Source organism: Xenopus tropicalis, chromosome 2 (assembly GCF_000004195.4).
Source record: "Xenopus tropicalis strain Nigerian chromosome 2, UCB_Xtro_10.0, whole genome shotgun sequence".
In the NCBI taxonomy this organism is placed as follows: Eukaryota; Metazoa; Chordata; class Amphibia; order Anura; family Pipidae; genus Xenopus; species Xenopus tropicalis.
This window is the reverse complement of record NC_030678.2, coordinates 117,020,095-117,048,068: the sequence shown is the minus strand read 5'-3', so window position 1 is coordinate 117,048,068 and position 27,974 is coordinate 117,020,095. Positions and strand designations below refer to the sequence as shown.

General features: G+C 37.0%; 1 protein-coding gene across 2 annotated transcripts; it reads right to left on the bottom strand.

Moving 5' to 3' along the window:
• Positions 1 to 7,366: 7,366 nt before the first annotated feature.
• Positions 7,367 to 27,641, bottom strand: ankrd10 (ankyrin repeat domain 10). 2 transcript variants are annotated; one of them, XM_012956847.3, is made up of 6 exons: positions 27,194 to 27,641; positions 25,322 to 25,474; positions 22,960 to 23,051; positions 13,042 to 13,277; positions 12,631 to 12,729; positions 7,367 to 8,919 (listed from the first exon to the last, which is right to left on the bottom strand). In XM_012956847.3, exons 1-6 carry the CDS (start codon positions 27,395 to 27,397, stop codon positions 8,477 to 8,479), a joined length of 1,227 nt encoding a protein of 408 aa, XP_012812301.1. In that variant the 5' UTR covers positions 27,398 to 27,641; the 3' UTR covers positions 7,367 to 8,476.
• Between the last annotated feature and the right edge of the window lie 333 nt (positions 27,642 to 27,974).

Genomic DNA, 27,974 nt, shown 5'->3' with positions numbered 1-27,974 from the left:
TAATTTTAAGGCATTTTTAGGGCCACATATATCAAAAGGAGACAACAGAGTTCAGCCTTTGAAAAACTGGCCTGTGTATGAGAAAGCAGAATGTTCTTAATATATACAGATTAAGAACCCTGAATCATTTTAGAATTGGTATGTGGAAGGCCGGTCTCAGATGTATTGAAATACATGCAATTTACATTAAAAGAGGAGACTTCATGTATATTATCAGCTTCAGAACAGCATTTTCATTTTCTTCATCCTCATGAAAAAGTCACAAATTACTAGTTTGCCATGACACACATTGTGTTCAAGTGGCTCGGATGGAGTTGGGCTGGTCAAACAGCTGGTCAAACAGCCTGTTATGTGATCCTTTCTTAGGACCCAGACCATAGAATACTGGCTGCAGGATGACTCTGAGTCTGGTAACTGCCACCTGCCTCAGGGAGGCAACAGTGCCAGGGCTTCCTATGGCAGCAGGATGGGGTGGGGATTCGTGTGGGGAGTCCTGCGCAGAACCATTTTTTTTAAACCCACGGCCCGCGACTCAAACCCGCAACCTGCATGTTAACCTGCTTGGGCCCATTACCCGACCCACAACTGCCTTATGCGCAACCCAATCCGCGACCCACTGTTCACTGTGAAACAGGAAGTGCTGTTGCTGTATACTAGAAGAGACATGAGAAATGGGCGGGGTAGAAAAAAAAGTTTTAAAAGGTATTTAAAGGAGTAAAATATAGATGATATAAGTAATATAAATAAGACCTGCTACTGTCCGTTACTGAGCTTAGGGACCAGCAGAAAACTTCAGCGCGCCCTATTCCCAGTGCTCCGTATATGAGATAAATGGATGTGCATGCCCACGATCTTGAGTGAGGGGGTGGGGAATGGGGGCGGCCTCTGGGCACCATAATTAGAAATCCAGTGTTGGCTCAGAGCACACTAAGCATGTGAGTGTCGCAGACACTTCTAACAGAATCCAGTATGGTGACCCCTAGTGACATTTAAAGACATGGATCATTAAAACAAAAGAGATACTGAAACTTTAGGCTGGTGCAGTAAGTTCAGTATATAAAATATGGCATTCCTACCCATAAGGCCAGGCGGTGAATGAAAGGAGAAGAAGGAAGGTGGAAAGGTTGTGATAAATCCTCGTCACTACAATAAGGACAGCATTAGTACCTACAAGCTTGTGTGCAGGTGGATGCGGAACAGTGTGGCAAGAATATTGCACACATTGACTTTGGAAACACCAGTTGCCACATGGCCGTATAGCAGGGGTAGATGAACATGTTTCCCCGCTGTTGGTACCGTTAATTCATGTTAACAGTGGTATGTGATAATATATGACCTAGCTCCAACCAAGTTAAACTGAGGACCAAGTAAAGGGTTTGTTTCTGCACAGGGCACCCAGTGATTTTATGCACTTTTACGAATTGTTAGCTATTGGACATGGGTGTTATCTCCTATTTCAATTTGACATCAAGAATTTTGCCAACGCTTAGTTTGCTACATGTCATTTATGCATAGTTGGTGGTATATCATGATGTCTAGTATTTTTTTGATGCTGCTGATTTGTGTTAAAATACACAATTGATCCAAGTGGGACTTAACGTAGCATGATAACTGTTGCAAGACCTATGTTTGTTATAAATTATTGTAAAGCAATGAATAGCTCTCTGGTGCCATATAAATAATGAAAATGTTTGGACCTTGAAAAAAAAACAAACAAAAAATTACTGCATGGTGATGGGGCAAAATGAAGCCTGTTCAGGGACTTCATTATAATGGAGGATCTGAAAGACAAATGTTCTTAGCTGAGAATGATTGGCATCTAAACAGTCCAATGGGTTATGTTCAGGCGGGATAGCATGTAGCTTGGGTAGATTATGGGTGTGGCCAGACACAATTTAGCTTTTAATAGGGCCCCTATCAAGTTAGTGGACTAAGAACTGGGACCTTCTTGGGGCAGGGCCCAGAGAAACAATGATTTTTTTATTTCTCAATCAAGTGCAGGGAAAGTATTTGTAGTCCATATACAATGTGTGCACATCTGCCCACCTCTTATTTAAAAACAGGACTCTTCCCTGTTCAAGATGTCTATGAATATAGAGAAACTTTAAACTAGTGTTTGTGTGTACATGCACAGGCCTACAATTAGAATAGAATGGCAGTGATAGTCACTCCCCACTGCTTTTTTGCACTTACATTTTTTACTTTGCCCCATTAGAGTAAATCACAAATGAAGTTTCTGCTTACTCTGGAGATCTGCATCATTAATATTATAGAAGCATTTCTCACACAGTCTCACTGAAATTGGAATGTGTGCAAATGAACGGTGCTAAAATATTAATGACCCTGAGACTCTGAAAATGATTACAACACTGTGATTTCTTTAAAGGCAAACAATTTAATGATTTGGCTCAAGGAGAGTGTTTATGTTGTATAAGGAAAGTTAAATTAGATGTCATTTGCACCCATTATAAAACTGCAAGTAGCATATTGCAATGTACAGTGCAGGTATGGGATCTGTTATCCAGAATGCTCGGGACATTGGGTCTTCCGGATAAGGGATCTTTCCATAGTTTGAATCTCCATGCTTTAAATTTACTAACAAATCATTTAAACATTAAATATACCCAATAGGATTGTTCTCCATCCAATAAGGATTAATTATAGCTTAGTTGGGAGCAAGTACAAGGTACTGTTTTATTATTACAGAGAAAAAGGAAATCATTCCTAAAAATTAGAATTATTTGTTAAAAGTTAAGTCTATGTGAGATGGCCTTTCCATAATTCGGAACTTTCTGGATAATGGGTTTCCGGATAACGGATCCTATACCTGTAATCCCTTTACCTTTTGAAATAAATTGCACTTTTCAATAAAAATAATTGTGGATCCAGGCTTAAACGCTTGTGTTTTTTTACCTTCTCATTTGGGTAAAGATGTGTAGTACCAGTACTGAAGAGATAGTTACACCGCGCTTTACAGACATTATACATCATTCACATGAGATTACTTTCAGTCAATGAGAATGTGTCAAAAGTCATGTTGCAAACCAAATTTGTATATTTTAACCCCCTGCATTATTATTATTATTATTATTGGACTTGAATGTCAATGCATGAGCTTTTAGAACAGCCTGGGTACTACAGTTACATTTTGGTTTGCAGGAGAACTAAACCTTAGAAATGAATATTGCTAGAAATGCCATATTTTATATACTGAACCTTATGTGCTAACCTAAAGTTTCAGAGCCTCTATAGTTGTAATGATTCAGCCATACAAATTTGTGCACCGAAGCACCCCATCTTGGATTCTGTTAGAAGTGTCAGTGACACTCACATGCTCAATGGCTCGGAGCAGCTGTTGAGAAGCTAAACTTAGGGGCTGTTGCAAATTATCAAGCAGAAAATTAGGTTACAATGTTACAGGGCTGATTATTCAATTCTGATGCTAATTGGACTGGTTTCAGAGGCTCCATGTAATGTGAATCTGAAAAAATTACTAATCAGCCTTACACTGTAACATTTATATTGTATACATACAGGATATTGTGAGTTGGTCCCTAAGCTCAGGTAAGTGACAGCAGCACAAAGCATGTGCAGTGAATCAGCAGAAAACAAAATGGGGAGTTACTGGGGCATTTTTAGAGACACAGCTCTTCAATGTTAAAGGGCTGTGGTGCCCTAATTCTTTAGTTAAGCTTAGTTCTCCATTAAATACCAGCATATTTTTCAATGCTGTACAGTAGATGGTTGAATATTGACCAATACACAAGGTAAGGAATCCCCTGCTTAATAGAGTTTACAATCTGAAAACTATTAGTGCAAAAAGATGTTTTTAGGTAAAGGTAAAAAAAATAAATAATTTTGATCAAATTAAAAATTAGTTAGGAGGAGCATTATGATAAGGTCACACAAACTATTTGTAAGTTATTGGGCTGCAATATCTCTGCAATCAACAATCTAACCCAAAGTCTTTGGCAATAGAAAATTGTAGACAATTGGTCTCTCTACAGCTCTACGGACATCCTGTCTGCAGTGAGTTTATCTATATTTTTATGCCTTTCATGGTGCCTGGTTGAGTCTATTTATTGCTCTACTGAGTCTTGCGTGTAAAACGGTTTTCTTCTAGAAGCCGTGGTTGTACTGACTGGGACTAATGCCAAGCATTCTCCATCTTCCTTGCTCTCTAAGTGGTCAGTGGTTAAGAGAGAAATGAAGAAATGAATATGGCTAGAAATACTGTACTTTATATATTGAATTTTATGCAGTAGCAAAGAGGTTTAGCAGCCTTACAGGCCTTCAAATTAGTCCATAGGAGTTCATCATCTTGGATCTTGTTAGATTGTCTTTTGAGTGTCAGTGGCACTGTTGAGTGTGCTCTTCGTGGCTGTTAAGAGGCTAAGCTTAGGTGTTTACAAAAATCATTAGTCAGAAAATTATGTTCATCTGTCATAGAAAATTATTTTTACATTCTGAAGCAAAATGCACTGGTTTCTGAACCGCTGTACAATGTGAATATGAAAGTCATGATATAAGGCTCTTGTCAGACGTTGCAATAAAGACATGACTGAAAACTTAAGGAAATTTTATATATATATATAGTCTCACAGTACAGTATAAGTACAGCACTCAACAGGTCTTATGCAAACAAATATCTTTTCTTTTAAATTTAGTTTTAGTTTGTAAACTAAATAAAGAAAACCTATTTCTTGGTAGACTTGCATAATGATCCTATTAGATTCCAAGATTATTTGTTTTCTGATGATTTCTGTTGCTTTTTTCCCCCACTGTCCCTCCTCTTCTCTTGCTACTTTATCCAGTTCAAATTTGCAAAAGATGCACTTAATGCAGTGCTGTCCAATTTCTGTTGTACTGAGGGCCGGAATTTTTCCGACCTACGTGGTGGAGGGCCGATAATGGAAGCCAGTTTTGACCACTCCCCTTTTTGAAACCACACCCACTTGAAACCACACCCATGTTATCACATGACCATACCCATATTAATGGTTGTAGTACAGCAAAAACCTGCCATACTCTGCCTGCCCTACCCTGCCTGTGTGCCATACTCTGCCTGCCCTACTCTGCCTTTGTGTGTGCCATACTCTGCCTTCCCTACCCTGCCTGTGTGTGCCATACTCTGCCTGCCCTACCCTGCCTTTGTGTGTGCCATACTCTGCCTTCCCTACCCTGCCTGTGTGTGCCATACTCTGCCTTCCCTACCCTGCCTGTGTGTGCCATACTCTGCCTTCCCTACCCTGCCTGTGTGTGCCATACTCTGCCTGCCCTACCCTGCCTGCGTGCCATACTTTCACTGTGTGTGCCATTCTTGGCTGGTTTGTGCCATACTTGGCCTGTGTGTGCCATACTCTGCCTGCCCTACCCTGCCTGTGTGTGCCATACTCTGCCTTCCCTACCCTGCCTGCGTGTGCCATACTTTCACTGTGTGTGCCATTCTTGGCTGGTTTGTGCCAAACTTGGCCTGTGTGTGCCATACTCTGCCTTCCCTACCCTGCCTGTGTGTGCCATACTCTGCTTGCCCTATGCTGTATGGCACACACAGGCAGCCTACAGTGACACAATGCTGGCATTGCTCCTACAGTCTGCACAATAACTATATATTAAAAAACTTTTTTAATTGCAGTACCACCTCAGTATATGTTCTTTTTGTAGTGTGCAGGGATTATTTGTGGGTTTCTATTGCTCCTGAGGTGTGTACAGGGGAACAATGGGAGTGATTACAGTCTGAGCCTGAGGTGTGAACACTGCAGGGGGTGAACAATGCAGATTAAAAGGTGTGAACAACACAGGGGATTACATGTTTAAACAATACAGCCTGATTACAGCCTGAATCTGAGGTGAGAACCATGCAGGGGGGGCAGTTAATCACAGTACTGATACCATTTAAAGCTTACACAAGAGTAAGCCATCAAAGCAGCCAGACAGGTGGGGGACCACACAGAGGGAGGTCGCGGGCCGCCAGTTGGACAGCACTGACTTAATGCATTACAAAAGATAGAAATATGTTGATTTATGCTTTAAGAAACCCAAGGAGCACACAGGGATAATATTGATGACACACAACACTGTGCACTAGAAATGACAATGTTTTGTTCTAAAAGGATTGCTGGCTCCATTTTGCATTCTGCCCAAAACCGGAAGCTGACACTGAACTGGTTACTTGGTATGCCTTACCACTCCTGCTTCATTTGCATTTCACTGATCTGATTGGCTGAATCATGATAGGAGAGGGAAGGAATACCCAGAAGGCATACCCTACCCAGTAATCAGTTCAGTGTGAACCTATTTTTTTTTTGTCTGCCAGCCAAGTCCTAGTGTGGGAGCTACTAGTCTGCTACAAGTCCTACTACTGAGAGCCAGAGATTGGTGAGAGCTTAGCAGCACTGCTTCTGGTCAGTATCTTCAAAACTACATTGTAAATAATAAAGATGCCTTACAAAAATGTTTTTTTCTCACAGGGCCTGTTCTAATACAGACTTGTCTGAAGGTGAACATCAACTTAAATAAGAAGCCTTATGCAGCCAAGCTATTTAAGAATGTAACTCCACAAGTAATCCTGTAAAGGTGCTTGGACTAAACTTTGTGCATATGCATTATAAGTGCAATTTTGGGGACTTAAAAAAACTTTTAATTATACACACAGATACAAACTAAAGACTCATGCCAAAGTACATGTAACTGTATTGTTGTTGGTTCAAGATGCTTTAAACAAAGTTTAAAGTCTATTTGCAACTACATTTGTGAAGCTGTTTTATTATCATATTGATATAATATTTTGGAAGTGATAAGCACTATATGCTTATTTATTAAAGGTCATGGCTTCCATACTGCTTCCACCAGCCCAGAATATCCAGTGTGAGCATGCTTGCATAACTTCTGTGTACTGTAAAGCTTGCATGATGTTAGTGGCATAATGGTATTCAGATGTGTGCTGCACATCAGAATCATGGGTAGATATACTTTTTTTGTAACACAAAGCCTTCTCCTAAAGCACATTTAACAAAGAGCTGCCATGACACACCAGTTGCTCCACATGTTTTTCCTTTTAGCATTTCACTGTCTGTAAGCCTATAATGAAGAGCCAAGCTTTTTTTTTTTTGCCTCACTACTTTATAGATCACTGTATTTACCTTGCTTTTAACGGAGAATAATATTCAGGATTTTTATATGGATGTACGGTTCACTTACGTGTCTGAGATTCCAAACAGTTCTGTCTATTCAAATGATTGTTTGTGTGGAACATCTGGCTGCAGCTATGACATGTTTGATGGCTGATGAAGATTAGCTGAATGAAAACACTGGCTGGTATTAGCTCCACCAGGTTGCTTACAATAGACCATGCAAAACAATCTGCGCTGGTGCAATAACTGTTTTTTTTATTCAAAATATTAGGGTTCTGCTTTCCATTTGCAAAATACAAGACAAAAAAGCCTTAACAATTAAAATTGCAGAAATGATAATGCTAATAAACAGCGAAATAAAAAAAAAAAACCTTTATGCCAAGCTGTTCCGTGAAAAAATGCAGTATGTTGTACACAAGTGGTTAAAGGTTTTTTTTCTTTCTTTGAAAAATTGTCAGATAAAAACTCATTTTATCAATGACGTGCAACACAAATTTTGACATGTGGCCAGAATATGCGGCCAGTCAGTTGCAAAAAAGCAGTATGAGCAAACAGAAAACAAGAAAATAGATTCATACAAAAAGACAAATCTTTGTATAAGAAAATCAACACTACAAGAGTGAAAAGCAGCACAACAACTGCCACTTCAATAAGGAACATTAAATGATGTTTGTAGCCAAGAACAAAACCATAATGGGTCTAGAACAAAGCGGATATTATAAATGGAAGCATTATTACCTGTGCAAGATAACAAAAAAAAAAAACACCTTTTCATTCAGCATCAACTAAGTGACATTTACTTACAAGTCGTGCCTTTATAAATGTACATATTTTTAAGCATAAAAAAAAAAATGTATATAGTATTCTCATAACTCCATTACCAGCTCATAATGTAGGAAAAACATGTAGGTGGTCATGTTAGAGTACAGTAAATACAACTTGGATAGGATGCAGTAACGCAAGTGACTATGGGTAGAGAATAATTTAAAATTAGAAACACGTCGCTACAAAAATATTTATGGGAATACTTCTTTCTTTTAATCACCACTTGCATAGTACTGAAAAAAAAACAGTAAAAATAAGTTATATCTCTAAACAAAATACTCTTTCAAAGAGTTGCCAATCTTATTCTAGACCGCACTTTTTGTCCAGAATTACTCAGAGGCAAAATTTCTAATCTGCTACCAAGAGAAAACAACATGCATGACGGAATCTGTTTGAACTGAATTTAGTGCAACCTACTGTCATAGCAAAAGAACTACATTTTAAGGAATTCTGTAGTTTTTAGGAATAAGAACTGAAATGTTCCTACAAAAAAACTGTTTAAGTGCATGTATTGCTTCTTAGAATCCTTGGTACTGATGGAGTGTGCTTATAAATGCACTGTTGTATTTATACTCATCTCTGACAGAATTGGAATGTTCTTCCACACTGCCGAGATCAGGCAAGCTTTCAGCAGTGTCCCCAAATCCATGGTAATGTCCATAAAGTAAACTCTCCCCCAGACCATTAGCCCAGGATGGTCTTTGAGACACCCAACTACTAGGACTGCCATTTGCATGCAAAGATCCACACATTGAAGAATTCACAAGCAGGTCTTTGTTCTCAGTGAGATTACCATGTTCGTCAAGGTGTTCTCTGTTCCCATTTGTTATGGCCACACTGCTGAATCCATTGGGGATAAGGAATTTGTCTGGGCTAGTTTCAGTTTTGCCGAGATTTGCTGTGTCCCCATTGTTTTCTTGTCCATTTGTAAGTGTGTTGAAGAGTGCACTAGTGTTGAGATCTGTATTAACAAAATAAACCTGTCACCAATCATTAACATTTAAAAAAGAAAGGATTGTAAAGTAACAGTTACAGGCCCAGCAAATTTAACATTTATGATTTTTTTTTTCTACACAGAACAAAGAAAAACCTGAAAAATTTAAATTTAAGGCACTCAGCAGTCAGATATTTGACAGTAAGCACCAAAGATGGTTTATGGTAGGCAACCAGATAAAGAAAATTCATTCTGAAGATGGGCTAGGGACCTAAGGGTAAGGCCCCACGGAGCTCCGCCTGCTTCTGAGTTTTTGGCCCGACCTCCAATCTGCTTTGCTACGTGTGCTTGCAAGCAAGTGAATGCTGTACAGGTAAATGAAGCGATGTGCAGGAGAGGATCCACTTCTCTCGCCAGGCTGAGAGCAATGGAACCAATGCTAAGTGGGGCCTTACCCTACTCTCCCTCCAAAATTATTACAAAATGTTGTACAATTAAAAATAGGAGCTTGTAATAAATGTATCCTTTGCAGTAAATCAAAGTTTTCAAAGGTAAGACTTCATCTAGTTTGAAAAATTGTTCAGTACTGCAAATTCTACTTTTAGCAGGGTTTTAGTTGTCTGGTAACCATCTTTGAAAAGCGATTAAACCTACTAATCAATGGGAAGTCAATTAAAATAACTGTATGGGGCCTTGCCAACCAACATCTGATTTGTTATCTGGCGACAAAAAACTACATCGTAGTTATGGTTCTGCATAGGCCAGCATTATAAGCTGATCTGTTGCACAGAGGGTTAAGAAAAAGAATGTTGCGTATAGCAGCTAGAACATTTGTGTGCCACTACTATTCCATGTTACACTGGATTACACAACAAATTAAAGAAAAGGTAACATCAAAAAATGAAAAGTGTTTTAAAGTAATGAATATATTATGAACTTTCGCTCTACACTTATACTACTAGTAATACTACTATAGTTTAGGTAAACAAGCTGATGTGTAGCCATGGGGGCATTCAGTCTGAAAAAAGGAGAATAAGCACAGGTTTTAGTAGATAACAGAAAAGTTCTGTTTATATGTTGTCGGCCTGAGTCATTTCTCCTTTCTTCAGACTGAATGGCTGCCCCCATGGCTACACAGCAGCTTGTTTATCTAAACTATACTAGTATTACTGGACCAAACACACCAGATATACCAGTGCAGGGCAACACTACATTATATTGTCATTACTTTCAAATACTTTTGGTGTTCCTAAGTAAATAATAAACCAAGTTCTGTGCACCCACGGTAAATACCAATACAACATATTGCTACGATACTGATGGAAAAACTAGTACAGACCATTGTCTTCAAAATTCATAAGATATATCAAACACTTTTCTGCAAATCTGTTTCTAACCTAAACTCATGTGTTAATCTCAACACTATGTAAAATGAATACTTAACCAACAGATAGGTCACTTAACATAATATAAACTATAGCATTTTTTTTTTGGCAAACTGGAATATAGTAATTCAGTAAATATTGCCCATTTACATCCTTTCCCTTGATCCACCATTTAGTGATGGGCTGTGTGCTCCCTCAGAGATCACATGACCAGAAATAATGCAGCTCTAACTGTAACAGGAAAGTGTGAAAGCAAAAGACATAATTCTGACCATTAATTGGCATGTGCCTTGGCTTGTTTGTGTGCACTGTGAATCCTAAGATCCCAGGAGGCACCCTTAATTCTAAAAACACCAATTTTCTATTTAGGGTTACCCAATAGCACATACTACTAAACTAGTATATTTTTATGAAATTTATTATGGAGTTTATTTAGATGAAGCATTTATTTATTTATGAGTTTATTTAGATGAAGCAGAGTTTTACATATGTGCTTGTGTATGCATTATATTTTTATAGAGACCTACATTGTTTGGGGGTATAGTTTTCATTTAAGTTAAGCAATACTGTCACTGGAGGCAAGAGTCTTCCAGATACCAGTATACAGATAATGTTAACATATTGCTCTGATGGAGTATGTCAGCTACCATTATGATGAGTAATAGGAATAACCTATGCTAATACTATTGTGTGTAATTATTGCATTAGGAGTGATGGTAAAGTAGTTGTGCTACTGTAAAGCATGAAGAAAAACAGGCAAAAAGAAACAGGCAAATATAACAATGCACCACTGGTTGCAGAAATAAACTAAAAAAAAAATAAGGCATCAAGTTACATCTGTAACAACTGAATGCTTATGTGAACGTGAACCTTTGTATGTAAATTAATATATTTTATTGGTAACTGCCAATATACTTTGCCAAGAGTCAATTTTGTTCTAAACTAAACCGTAATAATAATGTGACAACACCTTATGCTTTACTAAGTCACTTAAGTTGAACACCTGAGTTAATTATTATATTGTAGCCATATAGTAGAAGGTTCAATCATTTCAATGCATTCATATTATCATAAACAGGAAACTGACAATTGGCCAGCAGTACCAAATTTCTGCTTTAGGAAGATCTAACAAAGTAACTTACTGTCCTAACTGTCAATAATTATCTGACTCCACCTCCTGCATGAAGAGATAACAGAGAGAAAAACAGGGAAAGAAAGATTGCTGAATGGGGGGATAGTGAAGAGCAACTTGAATATTTCACAAACAGTACAAAATGTTTAATTGATTACATTAAAGAAAGTTTCAGTGAGATGAAGCTTACATTATATTTTCAGGATAGATCCCATGGAGTGAGCCATTTTTATATTATTGTTTACCTTCAACAAAATTAAATTCAGAGTTTTATTATTGCAGGGGACTTTTGTTGAGCAAAAGGAAATATTTTTTGTTACTTATAAGGATCTCCTGAACACTAGAGGCTGATCTGTTACTAGCTCTTTAAGTCGATTCAGATAGGGTACAGTAAAGGGTGATTTCAGGTGTTTTGGCCACTGCTGTGTGTGCTTTTCCGGGCATCTCACCGACTATACTGCTTTCAGTGCTTTCATATGGAATAATGTATTTCGACTCCAGGTGTCTCTAACCCACGTGTTTCAGATACTAAACAATGCAGAGATCAAAATGGCTAAAATCAGTGTACCATAATTATTAGTGCATGCTGCATAAATTGGCTATGTTTGGACTGCTGTTTGCAACAGTGTGAGGCTTGACAGAAAACAGAAATATAAGTTCAGTAAAGTGTAGTTTTAAAAATTTCCTGCAATTTAAACTAAAATAGATCAATTCCATGCACTAAGAACAAAATGTTTTCCCATTAGAGAACATCAAATTTAATTTGCATTTAATATTACACTTTATTTAAAAAAAAAAAAAATACAAGTAAATATTTTGCTTAGTGTGCTCAATGGAGAAGAATAAGAAGAAGTCACACAATATAACCTTATTATACTGTATATAATATTGAAAGTGTGAATCAATGTATATTTGAGCTTTTCCGAGAAAAAAATGTACATGGAATACCAGGTTTCTCTTGTTACAAGCAAAGCAGATTCTACCAAAGTCTTTATATATTTGTGTAGCGACGTTTTGAAACAATGAAAGAAAAAGAAAGCACACCAATCAGTTGACTATTTTAAAAATAAGCATACTGACTGATGCAGCGAAAGGGGGTTTGCACGGCAGGCACCGTATAAATATCAGAATCAGCTGGTCTAATAGACTCTCTCTCCTTGGGTTTCAGATCTTCAAGAATTCGAGAGCTGCAGCAGTGGTCATTAAATTGCCCAATCCCACCTGATATCTCAGCTGAGTGAGTTTCAACGTGCATACTCTCATCCTCTTCCTCCAAGCCTCCAATCATAAACTCAGGATTAACAGCTACAAACCCGTTCACTGCATTTAAGAAAAAGAAAAACTATGTAAAATGATTATAGTTTCTTATAGGTACTTTTACAAATTTTTCTGTACATCCAGAAAGTTTATGAAGAGATCAGCACAGCCTAAAAAATGAATGTCTGGTAATAAAATCTTCTTGAACTTAGCAAATTTTTAAAAACTATAAACCGTCTCTCCAGCAGAAAAAGAATAAAACCAAATAGCTATATTTACACATAAAACATCATGAACCTGCAATCATGGTAAACTAGGTCTTTATGTTTGAGTGTACTTAAATAAGGTTTAATGACTAATTCCATAAAAAAGTACCTTCTGTTCTAGGTTTCTTGACAGTTGAAGCCTCAAAGTCATTGAAAGACCTTTTGCGATTAGCAATTCCATTGAGGTGTTTAGATGGGGTGCTCTCATGAACACCATTTAAGGAGCTGCTACAATAGAAACCGTTGAGCTGACTGTTTTGGACGTTTAGGAGGAACTGAGCGCAATCTCTGAACCCTTGTGAATGTGCTAGGTCCGCGGCAGTCAAACCACTGGCATTCCTGATGCTGTATAAAAAAATGTTGAATTAGACTTCAAAATATTAAAGGAAGCCTTCAGTGGTTTACTGAAGACAAAACAAAGTTAGCTGACAGTAAAACTCTGAAATACTCTTTCCTTCTGGAAAGGCCTCTAAAAGAGACAACTCTGGAAGCCTCTAGAGAAGCAAGAAGAATTTTCAGATTTTTAAATGTAGAAATGAACCTAAACTATCACTAGCCCCTGAACCAATATGATTTTAATGAACATAATTAAAATACAAAAACCTTTTCCTAAAGTAATTTAACTTTTTTTTTTGTAAAATATTTACAAATCCACCTATAACAGAAAAGTTTACTTAAGAGCACAGGTCCCTAATTGACCATGTTCATGCTAAAAATTAACTACTGAACATGGCATTAAAACATTATTTTATTTTTTTCTGTAGATTTCTAATTGTCTATGGCATTTTAGTATCTGGTGTATATTTATGGTATTGTAGGTTTTCTGTTCATCATAAATGAGGCCTTTTTCATTTAATATCTCATTTATAAACACTTCATTTACAGAACCTGCTGGCTACAAGTACAGACAACCTCTGCTGTAGATTTAAGAGATATTAACCAGGTTTCCTCATGCTTGAATAACCGGACTGTTCACAGTTTATCTCCACAAGAACAGAGAAGGAATATTGGTAGGCAAGAAGCAGAACAGCAATGGCACTAATTAATTAGATATCCAAGTAAATAGTGACTTTATTGTGTACGATGAAGGCTTAAGGATTCTTCTTCTAAGTGTACAAAGTGAGAAATTCACAAGCAGAATTTGAAAGAACTGTTTAACAGGTTACAAATTTAGATGATGTTTTAAAAGATGTTTTTCGCAGCTACAAAGTAAAAAAAAAAATTGTCAAAATTACATTTAATTGTAGGTAAAGAAATGGTTGTCGTGATGTACAAGAACAGTAAAAATACACGACTACCTGGAGAGAAGCCAATGTAGAAGAACAAACTAACCAAGTCAGGTGAGTCCAGTAATCTTTATTCTACTTCTTGGGGAACTTTGTGAAGATAATAAGAGATAATGTTCAAAAATGATGTAACAATACTGAATAAGTTGAATCTGCATGGTATAAAATATCACTGCTGTGCCTTGTTAGGCCTATCCATTTATATTACAAATATTGCAATGGAGTATGTTTTAAGATTTTGATAAAAGCTTTTGACAGTCTGCCATTACCAGATGAGAATATTAAAGTGCATCTCCATGATAACAGGACTGATAAGCACTTGGGGCTAAAAGTCATCATATATCGGAATTATTAAATAAAATATTTCAAATGGAGATAAAATTGTCTAAGCACCACAGTAATTTGTGTTTTTTGTATAAATGACAGGCTAGATGGTCTACTAAGTGGAAGCATCTATGTTTGCACATTAAACTACATTGTCCAAAGTTAATAGATCAAAGGATACTTTGAAGATAGAGCAACACACAAGCAGCTTTTTTAGCACCCATAGATGTCAAATTGTAAAACTATGGTTATCGCCAAAGTAGCAAATGAGCACATTTTCAATATTAAATGTATTTAGGCAAATCAGAGATTTGAAAATATTGGTTGACTGTAGAAAGAAAGTCTTGTAGCATTCAATGCAAGGCAGCAGCTGCTACATGGAAATGAAATCTTAGACAGTATTAAAAGGAATAGACTGAAGGAAAACACTATGTCAAACTGTAAAAAGCTTTCCCCATCAGTATAGGAAGGGTTTCTTTTTTTTCAGGAATCATAGATCATAATGAATGGATTGTTGACTTTTCATAATTAAAAAAAAAAAATTTAGTAAGTCATTTAAAATACAATATAAAATGACTAGGACCTGCTCCAAATTATCATTCCAAACACTGAATGCATCTGCTATACTTGTGAAATACAAGGTAGTTAACAGAATGGGCAGCGATCTAAAGAATCTAAAAGGATAGAGCCCCTGAGAAGAATACTTATTACTTCAAATACACAACATTTATCTTTTACATGAAAAGTCTCAACCGGAGCAGATTTAAATAGAGGGAATAATCTAACCACATTTGGGTCAGGTCAAATTGTCCTCCTTGTTTGACTTGGCTGATCAGTCCATGCAAAATACACAAAATTACAGCTCAAACAAGACACTACAATGTGATTGGGAACTGCGGTTGCGAGAACAGGTCGTTGTGCATAAAGTTGAGAGAAGTAGCAGGCTTCAAGATGTTCTTATGATGTAATCCAGCATATGCTTAGGGAGCAATGTCTCCTTAAGCAGCTTCCAAAAATATTCCTTTGGTCCTTTTGATAAATGGAAGGGAAAAAAAGGCATGCAGTATGCCAAGAATATGAAAGTATTTAAAAAAAGGAATACTTAAAAAACTGGCTGACGTACAGGAGAAATATTTTGCAAAACTTTTCAAAAAATAAGCCATTATTAGTTAATCCAACAAGAAAAATTAAGAGATACCAAGAATATATGATACCAAGAATATTATATAATATTATGGTATTAATGAAATGTAAAGAACTGAATTTTCTGTATGTTGCTAAAAATCATTGTCAGATTTGACACCAAATAACCTCATGGTTGTTTTCCAGCTGTATTAAAGTAAAAAAAAAAAAAAAAAAAAGTTTCTTCTTCAAAATGTGAAGGATGGGAAAAAAATGACTATATTAAGAGTTCCTTCACACAGAGTATACAGCATATAGAATTCCACACTGGTTTGTAGTTCAATGTCGTTATAGTCAGTTGCTATTAAGATTAACAAGTTATGGTTTATACTGAGCTTTAGCCAGCAGGACTGCTATATTCTCTGCACTGTATTGTGCTATTATTAGTAGCCCCATATTATGATGCCATACTTACGCCTACAAGATAAATAGCTTAGTGCCTAAATATATGTTTAAATCAGAAAGGCTGTGTCCCTTTCAAATGAACCACATAACAAGATTTATAATTCAAACATTTTAATCAGTCAGTACATAACTATACATACGCAGATCTGCGGTAAGAAGAAATTTGTTATGCGGCAAATTGATTCCTGTAACCAATAAAAGGGGCAAAGCAAAGGTTACATTAGAAGAATAAAAAAACATTATAAAAAAAAAAAAAAAAACAATTACTTAAATGCCAAAACGTTACGACAAAAAAAAAAAAAAAAATGCCATGAGACAATTTAAGTTGGGGCATGGAAATCATTTTAAATATCACTATCTTTCACCTTTGACAACTAAATTAAATAACACTAGCCTCTTCTGAACTGGTTAGTTTAATACAGTTGAGAATGAATAGTAGATTAAAATATGCATGCAAATCTATAAAGTCTATAACTGAATACCTATATTAGCAGTAAAACCAATCACCGCAACAAATACCTCAACAGTATGCCTTGTGTGCAGAAAGGAAGCGATACTGAACACTCAATGCCACAACTGTAAGGTTTTCGCAGAAGCGCCTGTGGCAGTTTCAGCAGTTTCTATTTGGGATGCTCCCCTTTCTAGGATTACTTGAAAAAATCAAGTCAAATCGAATTACGTAGCTGTAAAACATTGACACGTGTAGTTTTTTACAGTTTCAAAAACGTCTAATTGATTTCAAGAGGGAAATGGCAAATTACAGAAAAATAAAAACAGGAAACGTACCATTTAAGGGATCAAGATACATCTTTATATGAAATATATATTTATCCAAAGTGATTATGTACATGTAACCACTGGTGTATATTATGCCATATGACCGTCTTAAAAATGACTCATTTCAATAATTTAGCCTTAAAGTTGATTTTTTAAATAACCCTCAAAAATTTCTATGGGTTGAAAATAATTGGTGCTCGGATAAAAAAAAAAAAAATTATACATATATATAAAACCATATATTCCATTTAAATAGGATTTGATATCTTCTGCAGATTACAGACTGTAGGAAATATGTTTGCTTTCGGTTGCCTGTATATGCAAAAACATGTTTTGAACCAGTAATTAAATGCTGCAGACACAGTGCATAAGTCTTTAAAGCAGCCATAACACATTTTTAAATTACTTACCTGTATTCTATTTCACATAGTTTTAAGAATACAGAGCAGGTTGGAAGACTCAAGCACACTATTACTGTACGTATAACACCTGGCTTGGACAGTTTCTTGAAGAAGCTTAATATTCAAGGCTACTGTGTAGAAAAGCCCCACTCAACTGCCTTCCATCTGCTCCCTTACCTCTCCTACCCCGCACAATCCATTTCATATAAAAGTGTCCCTATTTCAACAACTGAAATAAAAATGCAGCATAGCACAGTGGAGACTGCAGAAGCCATCTTCATACACTTCTAATCCTCTTTGTGTCTCTTCGACAACACTGAGCCTGCAGGAGTATGTGCAGTTAAAGCCGATTCTGCAGGCATCTATAGGCAAAGAGACATTAAGAGGATTAGAAGTGAATGAAGATGGCTCCTGCAATCTCCCCCGTGCTGCACACCATTTTTATTCCAGTTGTTGAAATAGCGGCACTTTTCTATGAAACAGACTGTGCAGGGTGGGAGAGGTGAGAGGCTGAAGAAGGGCAGTTGAGTGCGGCTTTTCTACCCAAGGGGTTTAGTTCTCCTTTAAGATCTGCAGTTAGTATAGATAATGGCATACATAAGTTATAAATGTAAGTGTATACTTTATCGATATTTTCCACTCTAGGTGGACAAAAAAAGGGAACAATTAATAAAATGCCCAAGGGCTTCTATTTTTCAAAAGATGCAAGTTTTCTTGACAGCATATATAAGGTCCAAGCAAATGAGAGTATCATTTCAGCTGTTTGGACTTGTTACAACTTAAAGGGATACTGTCATGATTTGTATGGTCTACTTATTTCTAAATTACCCAGTTTACATAGCAAATAATTCACTCCTCCATTTAAAATGGTATTCTTGAACCAACAAATGTATTTTGTTTTTAGCTGTAATATTGGTGTGTAGGCAGCCATCTCAGTGCATTGTGCCCAAGTCTGAGCTTTCAAAAGGAGCCAGTGCTACACATTAGAACTGCTTTCAGGTGACCTATTGTTTCTCCTACTCCCATGTAACAGGAGGAGTCCCAAGTCAGACTTGGATTTCTTACTATTGGAGTGCTATCCTTATATCTACTGGGAGCTGCTATCTTGGGTGGGGATGATAAAATACCAACTTACAGCTCAGCAGTAAAGTGAGACTGAGGTTTATCAGAGCACAGGCCACATGGCTGTGGCACCCTGGGAAATAAGCACTATCACTATCGCTAGCCCCAAGTGAATTTTCAAAATTAAATATGAAAAACAATGCAGGATTCTGCTGGAGAAGCTCTATTAACTTATGTGTGTTGAAAAAAAAAATGTTGTCCCATGACAGTATTCCTTTAAATGTGCAAGTTCCTAGACTCTGACCATGATTCAGAAACTGACCAGAGTATGTGTAGACTTAAACCTGTAAATATCAGTAAATCCAAAGTGCTCAATATAACTTTAACATCTATTTCTCTTTTAACAGTCTATGAACAAACCTAGGTAAGTTGTGCCTTTAGCTGTATTGCTATGTCTTGACCAGAAATGCTACATTTAACTGGCCATACAGGATATAGATTTTGTGTGTACAACTCCTCAAATAAGATTACATAATCATATATAAAATCAGGAATTTAGCTCAATGTACATCCTATTTAAGTGAAGCACAAAAATAACAATTTAAGGTTTTTGTTATTGGACCCTTTTATTTACATTAAAAAGAAAAGAAAACTATACCTCCCAACAATGTAGTATATAAAAATATACTGCATATGTATATGCTCATATGTAGAACCTGTGTTTCATCCAAATAAACCATTTTTATAAATATACTTTAGTAGTATGTGCTATTGGGTAATCCTAAATAGAAAATTGCAATTTTAAGAAGGGCCACTCCCTTGAATCATATGAATCATGGTGCACACAAACAAACCAAGGGAGCACATACATATTAGGTCACACAGTTTTGACCTTTATTCCCATATTTCATCCTGTTACAGATAGAACTGCATTATTCCCTGTCAGGTGATCTCTAAGGGAGCACACAGACCATCACAAAATGGTGGCTCGAGGGAAAAGATGTAAAAGGGCAATATCTACAGATATATATTGCAGTTTGGTAAAATTCTTTGATATGTCACTTAATAGGATATAGACTGTTAGTTAAGTATTCATTCGGGGGATATAGTTTTTCTTTATGGTTTAATATAAAACAAGATTTTTAACTTAAACGGAGCAGCATTTACTGTAGATTTTAAAACCCATTTTCAACGTCTTGCTATATCTCAACATTTCACAAAAAGCACTGCAAAGGATTTCAAGCAATGGCATGGCTTTATAATGTCATAATTCTTGATAAACTGAAATGCACTCAATTAATTACAGAGTCTGCCTTATTTCATTACTACAAATATTTAAGGTGATAATCACTATTAACATGGTGGGAGGGGAAGAAATGAAAATCAATTATTTCACAAGTCCATACATTGATTATCATCCATTTTATGCAAGAGATTATTATAAATAATTCACATCAGTCCCTGCCCCTGCAGCGACTACAATTTAAGATTTCTATCACAAAATAGGGTAAATTTATTAGGGGAAAATTAACCTGCTTGTATGTTTTTAGAGTGTGGAAGAAAACTGGTGGACCCACTCTTTCACAGCAGAAATGACTATTTGCCCCAGCTAGACTGGAACCTAAGGCCAAAGGGTTGCAATGAAGCAATGCTAACTACTGTGGCAACAAGTGTTTTAGTAAAAGTCTTTACTGCAAGAGTCCACCAATTTGGCTTTACTCCAGTTAAAATGCAAGGAAATATATACAGATGTCAGCTGTAAAATGTCACAGGAAAATATTATTAAAATATGCACCACTCTGCTACTTTAAGGTACACATTTATTACTTCCATATAAGGGACACCATGTTTTAACTGCCCTAATATACAGCTGAAGTTTAAAAACCCCAAACAAGCTTGTTCTGCCATCAACAAGTTTTTATGGTAGGTTATTATCTAATGCAAGGTATAACATTTTTCCAGTACAAAAAAGACAGTAAAAATAAATAAATAGAACTAAAACTATGGGAAATGGCATTGCTTTATTTAAAATCATTCAGATTAGCAGGTTTCAGAAAACAGATCCAATATGTGTACTTTATTTGAAAAATACAAGAGCTATTTAGTTTAAAGACAAGCTTTAAAAGCAGTTTGCAAGTCAGAAGACACAAAGTTACTAGAATTTAAATACGATTTTGATCCATTTGTTTTCAGTTATTTGATCAGCAGCAAGATTTTTTTTTAAAAAAAATATAAGAGAATGAATAAAATGCTTATCTTGGCAGCACTGAAAATTTACTCAAATTTTAGGTTTATTTTACTTGAAAAAAACATTTCTGGCACAAGTTGCAATAAAAGATTTTAAAAAATGTTATATTATATATGAGGCTTTACAGGGCAAGAAAAATTCTAGTGAAGAACGTACATTTGTAGTTTTAAAACAGATTAACAAAATACTCTTGCACTGCTCTTTAGAACAAGAGACTTGAGTATATCTTAAAAAGATTTAATGCTAGAACTCAACATGCTGCTAATATCAGTAACATTTAGCAAACTACACACATTAAATGTGTGTCTGTTTAACAAAGCACCATGTTTCTACTGGTAATGTCTTGTTTGTACTGTGTTATGTACTGTACTATATACAATATATCTAAATATATATATCTTTACTTTAGGACATGTGTAACTTGCAGGAGTACACTGTTCTGATTTTATAAGTATATAAAAAAAATACTACTATGTAACATTCATTATTATTAATAAATCCTTGGTGCTAGCCAGTGGGAACTGAAAAGGCATTTCTGTCATTGTAGCATGCTCTGCATTGATAGAAACGCCTACTCAGTTTCCAGTGGCTGCCAATCTGCTCTAGAAGACAGGAATGCTGCCAGCCCTCGCTAGCAAGATCAGAGCTCCTTTTTGTTTAACCTGCGTGGAAAAGAACAAGCTGTTTTAATAACAGTATAACTTGTTTCATTTAGTTTACACCAAAAATAGATCCCTTTAAAGAGCATCTAAGATTTAGCAATATCTTATCAGTTCCCTTTTAGTCAAATTGTGTCCTGTTAATCTTCCTTGTTAAACCATATAAGCAGCCACCTTCTTGTGTAATTGAGTACCAGGCACAAATTCACCTGAAACTGAAACTCTGCTAAAAGAAATAAATGAAAGTGCTGGATCTGGCATTATGTAGCAGAAAAAGTTAATGTTTTTGGGCTATTAGTGCCAGTTGCAGGGTTGTCATGCACCTCCTATTCAAATGAATGGGAAGCAGCAGTAAAGGATTCATGGGCTTTTGCATTGTCTGAAAACACCAGCACAGAATAAGCTAATGTGCCATCGTCTGGTAATTGTTACCTTCCGTTGAAGTGACTTTCTTGCTTGCCAGGCTGACAGCAATGGCCTCTTAATGTGTTTTAATAACATTACAAGATGACAGAAAATGGTGTTACCCTTCAGTCTAGGGTCAAAACATTTTAGAAGGTTTAGCCTGTTTAACAGGGACAGAAATTACACTCTCTATGAACTACTCTACTCTCTATGTTAAAAATAACCAGTTGTTAGAGGTATTGGTAATTAAGCACAACTTATCAGGAAAATGTATAATCTTACAGTGTCTCCTTAAGTAGATGAGAAGTAAAGGGACCTAAATGTAGCTCCCTGGGGATACTATATTAACTTTATTTATGGTGAATAAAATGCCTAGTAAAACACCTTGTCTAGGTTACTTTTAAACAGAAAGCCTTATTTATCTGCCTATTTTGAGTTATTCATATGGATAGAAGCAGTATTAGAAAATATGCTGCTCCATGACTCTCCATTATGCCTTTAAGAGTACCAACTATTTTATATATTGATATAAAATAATATATATATATATATATAAACTAGGGACACATACAGTATTTGTGGTAGTTGTCTTTCTCCTTTATACAAAGGAAAGCTGACAGCAAAGAACAGCCTAGTTCATGCCATGGAAAAACAAGATAGATCACTGACTCGACTATCTTTTGTATGTGCGCACTGTATGTATTTACAATAGAAGGATGCAAGTTTTTTTTTCAGTGGGAATAACTAACAATTCCTTGCAACAGTATGTAAGAATGAATATTATTGACAAAAGAAAGAAAAAAAAAAAAAACTTAGCTGGTTTGCAGCATTTAACTAAAGCAAAACATGTTCTGCAGTTATGGTTTACAACTCTTAGTGGTTCTCTTAATGCTTTTTTGATTTTATAATCAGAAAACCAGGACATGTATACTGTCTTCTCTTTTTAGTTTAACCTTTAAAATAAAAATGGTTAAATACAATATAAATGAATCAATGTAGACATAAAATTAGTGTTACAGTGATATATGTATCACGTTTGCTTGTACTATAAGTTAATACAAGTCTTAATTAAAAAGCATAACATGCTCTCCTATCTTGGTAGTATAGGTTATTACAGTCATTTATCTATAAAATGTAATTATATGATCAATTAGTAATACATAATATATATGTGAGTTCTCACTTATTATTGATTTGGGGAATTGCCCATTGTGTTCTGACTAGCCTACTCCAAGTAATATAAAATGAGAAATCAGGAAGTACAGTAAAATGACATACTCTATTTGCGCTCCATTGGATATTAGGGCCTTTAGGCAGTCCATGCTACCAGCCCTTGCTGCTTTATGGACAGGAGTTTCACCAACATAATCCTGAGAAAGTGGGAAAAAAAACAATACAATGGTAAACATCTTAAAAATAATAAATTAAAAAAAAAAAAAACAAGCAATGCACAATCTTTTAGTGACATTCCAACCCCCCAATTTTTTTTTGTTGCAGGAGACAATATACGCCAGCATTTAACACAAGCCCATTAAAAAGTTTTTGGCATTCTGACAATTTATTGATTAAAAAAATAAAAGTTTGTTTACTTTGATGCCGCATCTTGGTTCTTTGAAGAACTTCCTGATTCTTTGGAGTTCATTCTTATTAGGGCAATGGCACATTGGCTGGTTTCAGGTACTGTCCTGATTTTAAGTAGCCCGAGAAAATGCCAATTCTGGTAACCAACAAACTGTATTCTGCAGTGCTTCATTGAAATTACATTGGTCTCTGTTCCCGCAGAGCTTACAATCTAAGGTCCCCATCACATTTACACACACTAGGGACAATTCTACCAGGAAACAATTAACCTGCCTGTATGTTTTTGGAGCATGGGAGAAAACCCATTTAAGCACAGGGTGCTTGCACGACCTAAACACTGCAAGGCAGAATTGCTGCACTACAGCACTGCACCTGATTAAAGCTGAACACAAGTGTATACTGCCCCTTTATGATTAATATAAAATATCAGGATTTGCAAAACTTGATAAATAAATAAATATCAAGTTTTAAAAAGAACATCCTGCTGTCCGGAGTGCTTGGCATTACCTTTTTCAAGTTTGGTGATTCTCCTTGGCTACGGGTTCGGGGCCCTGAGCACCCGGACCACTTTTGGACTACGGTGAGCTCCGTTATCGCATCTTGATTCACTTAGTAACTTCTCAGATTGACTATTATCACTGTGACAGACCCGGGGTATTCACACCCGGGTCTCTGCTTTATACTCGGTATGAACGGATTTCTGCCATTAAATTGCAACAATTAATATAGGATTTACAATTTAATATTTATATATACTGTTTCAGTGCGTTCCTTCTTTGTTGTTTTGAGTTGATCAGGATTTGCAAATAAACCTGTTGAACAGTAGTAAATAACCTGTAACACACTGTAGCTAAACGATATTCTACAGCAGCCAGTAACCAGCATAGGCTATAAGTGCCTGGCATTCCAATGGGCAATAAAGAAACTGCAACCATTACAAACAAATTCTAAAATAAGGCCATATTTAATGTTTAATCATATGCCTTTCAAACGAACTACATCTAAAGCAAGATGCTAATATAAATGGAATGCTACAGAAGACACTCTGTGGCATTTACTCTGTAATTTTGTCTTTAAATAGCAGCTTAGCTCCCAGTATATTGCACTAAATTTAGACAGAGAAGAGGGCATTTATAAGCATAATGCAAATTAAAGTAACTAGCAAATTTAACTAAAAAAAAAAATCTAGCAGCCATGATGGTGTATTGCTTTGAACCCTTTTACGTACAAGCTAATTTCTACTTGCATAAGCGTTAATTCACTTATACTTGCTTTTAGACTATGTTTCTTGCATTTACTTCTACATTATTGGGCCAAGGCTTGCTGGTGTTTGTGATTCAGCAGCAGGTGAGCTACAGGTTGGAAATGCGGGCTGCCCCACGACTGAGGAAGGAAAAGGCAAAATATGTTTATCTATGTAACTCTATCATTATCAGCATGAACAATAAAGCAGTTACATATGTTGTGGCAATACTGAAAATTCTGCATATTTATACTAACATTACTCAGGAAAACATTTTTTTTTGTCCTTCATAAAAAATGCAAACAGAATTATGGAAACACAGCAAAAATACCACGTGCAAGTTAAAGGAACACTAAAAAATGAAAGAGCTTTAAAGTAAAAATATAATGCACAGTTGCCCTGCACTGGTAAAACTGGTGTGTTTGCTACAGTAACACTACTATAATTTATATAATAAGTTGCTGTGTAGCCACGGGGGCAGCCATTCAAGCTGGAAAAAAGGAGAAAAAGGCACAGGTTACATAGCAGATAACAGATAAGTTCTGTAGAATACAATAGTGTTTTATCTGTTATCTGCTATGTGCCTGTGCCTTTTCTCCTTTGAATGGCTGCCTCCATGGCTACATTAGCAGCTTATTTATATAAATTATAGTAGTCTTTCTGAAGTAAACACACAACTTTTACCAGTGCAGGGCAGCAGCACATTATATTTTAGTTACTTTTATACACTTTCATTTTTTGGTGTTACTGTTCCTTTAAATGAAAACGTTATTTCAATTAAAAAAGCTTGACACTGTAAAATGTTGAACAGTTTACCTGTTTATTTATTTGGCCACCTGCTTGAATCAACCACATCAAACACTGGGGATGCCCTCCAAAAGCTGCTATATGAGCTGGAGTTTGTGCAAACCGAGTTGTAGAGGCATTTACTGAGCATCCTGCTCCAACCAGCTGAATAAGACACTCCAGCTACATAGTAGAGTAGAAAAAAACAAGATATTAGGAACTACTTTTACTAGTTGCAACACACATTACACTTCTGGCAGAGTAAAGGTGGCCATACACGCACAGATAATATCGTACGAAACCTCGTTTCGTACGATATTCGGTGCGTGTATGGTATGTCGGCGAGTCGACCGATATCGCAGGAAGCTGCTGATATCGGCCGATTCGCCGATCGGACCAGTTTGAAAATTTTGATCGGGCGCCATAGAAGGCGCCTGACCAAAATCTCCCTTCAGCGCTGAATCGGCAGAAGGAGGTAGAAATCCTATTGTTTCTACCTCCTTACCTGCTGATTCAGCCCTGAATGGTGTGTGGCGGATCTGACGATGTTTCGCGCGACCACGTGTATGGCCAGCTTAACATGTTCTGTTGACTGCACAAAATAACAAACATGTCATTTGCATTCATTTTTGGTTAAATGCAAGCAATAGTTCTTGCACACACAACACACCGATTCTGTGATCTTGTCTACTCTATTAACTGAAAGAAAAATAAATGTGCTATTTTTTCCTCTAGGTAAACCTGCATTAGTGCTCACTATGTAGGAAGTAAAGAAAATTAAAGTCTTTTAAAGTGATTAAAATATAATATACTGTTGTCCTGCACTCACAAAACTTATCTGTTTGCTTCAGAGAGACTAATATTGTGTAGCAATGAGGTAACTGGGGAAAAAAGACTAAATTGCACAGGCCAAATAGCAGATAAGCTCTGTAGAACAAAATTATATTATACAGAGCGTAAACATAACTATATTAGTGTTTCTAATGCAAACATGCCTGGTTTTCCAGTGCAGGGCAGCAGTACATTATATTTGAACTACTTTAAAACGCTTTCATTTTGTTTAGGTTACTGTTCCTATATTGCTGAGCTGTGATCCTAGATTTCCAGACATGACCCTATCTGCAAGTAGTCTGTATGTTCTCTGCAAGGGACAGTACTCTGGTTTTATTTGAACATAGTGCATGTGAATGTATTATATTGCACACTTCACTGGGGCAGGGACCATGAATGACGTATAACATACGCAAAGTGCTGCAGAATATGTTTCGGATGTGTAAAGGATTATAATAATCATAACATATGCCAGCACAATCACTGTGTATTTCAGGCCTTTACAACCTGTTGGCCACAACTTACAGCATCAGAGAAAGGCTTTTTTTTTTTGTTTAAAACGTAAGCCCAGTTTCTCCCCCCTGGCTCTGCTGTACTCCAAGTCATGCTAGAAATGGCTAGCTATTGGGACACACAGGCCTAATGGCACCCACCTAAGCAATAAGCTGTGCTAGGTCTTTGTATGGGAGAAGGCTGCCTGCCAGAGGCATGCCGGGAAGCCGCTAAAGTGAAACAAAGAATACAGAGACTATAGCTCCTTGCACACTCCACATTCAAACATCTTCCCCGCCCTTCTTTGTTCTCTCATCTCCCTCCTAGAGTCAAGTCTCCTGCCAAAAGGCATTACCACTGACATGTCTCCTCCCCCGCCAACATTCCCGCCCCTCCGCCATCTCTCCGGGTTCCCTCCTCCTTTCTTTGTCCCAGTCTCTTTCCATCTCACGCCCCCTTTTCATCAGCAGCTTTATAATTCTGAGAAAATGGCGCCAACCCCGCCTCCCTATCGTCTTGGCACTGACATTTCGACTTCCGAGTCTTGCTATTTTACTCCCTGACTAATGAATTCATCACCTTGCCGAAGTGCGCGGCCCAATGTATGGGGGTCCAGCCGTAGCAGGAGTCCTCCTTGCCGAGCTGCAGCGCGGTGTTTCCCGGAGGGCCCTGTAGTAGTGAGCGGAGACAGCGCAGGTCTCCATCTCGGCAGGCGCGATGTAAAGGGAACCGCAGACTGAGCACCTCCTCGCTGGAGAAGCCGGATTCTGAGCACACAGACATGACTGACTACTGTCTGCTCTCTCTCACACTGGCACTCACTCTCTCCCACTCTCTCGCCAGGGCTGGAGGAGGAGCGCCCAAAGCGCCGCCCATTACTAAGTCACACCCAGCCAATCAGAGCTGGCGCACACCTAGTGGGTTGTATGAGCGTGTATACACAGGATCAGCATGGCTATAGGGACATTACCATACGCCGCACGGCCCTGTATGTTCTGTTGGAAAGCATGTGGTGCTGCACTAACCTTCTTCATAAGGTGGCAGGCCGGTAACGGAGAGATGCATGGGGAAAAGACAACCAAACTGACACTATTCTATAACTATGTAAAGATTGTAATGTAGTAACAATGGCGCGTTAGCTCAAAGTTAGATAAGCTATGGCCACCCTATGGTCCTTATTGGTCATGCTCTCTGACCAGATCATGTATAACTAACCTAGTATACAGAGCCATGTGCAGTGAGAATTTACGCAGACAGGGAAGTGTCTAAAACTAAAGTTCAACAAAGAATTAGGCTAAAATGCTTCCCTTTATGGTTGTACCAGCCTAAGGCTTCCAAGAACCTTTACAAGTAAAAATAT

Excerpts from the sequence above, each read along its gene's own strand:
- ankrd10 (XM_012956847.3), bottom strand. The coding sequence starts at position 27,397 with ATGTCTGTGTGCTCAGAATCCGGCTTCTCCAGCGAGGAGGTGCTCAGT. Across the intron at positions 25,475-27,193 it reads GGGCCGCGCACTTCGGCAAG|CTGGAGTGTCTTATTCAGCT; the intron begins GTGATGAATTCA and ends TCTACTATGTAG. Across the intron at positions 23,052-25,321 it reads GTGGCCAAATAAATAAACAG|GATTATGTTGGTGAAACTCC; the intron begins GTAAACTGTTCA and ends CCACTTTCTCAG.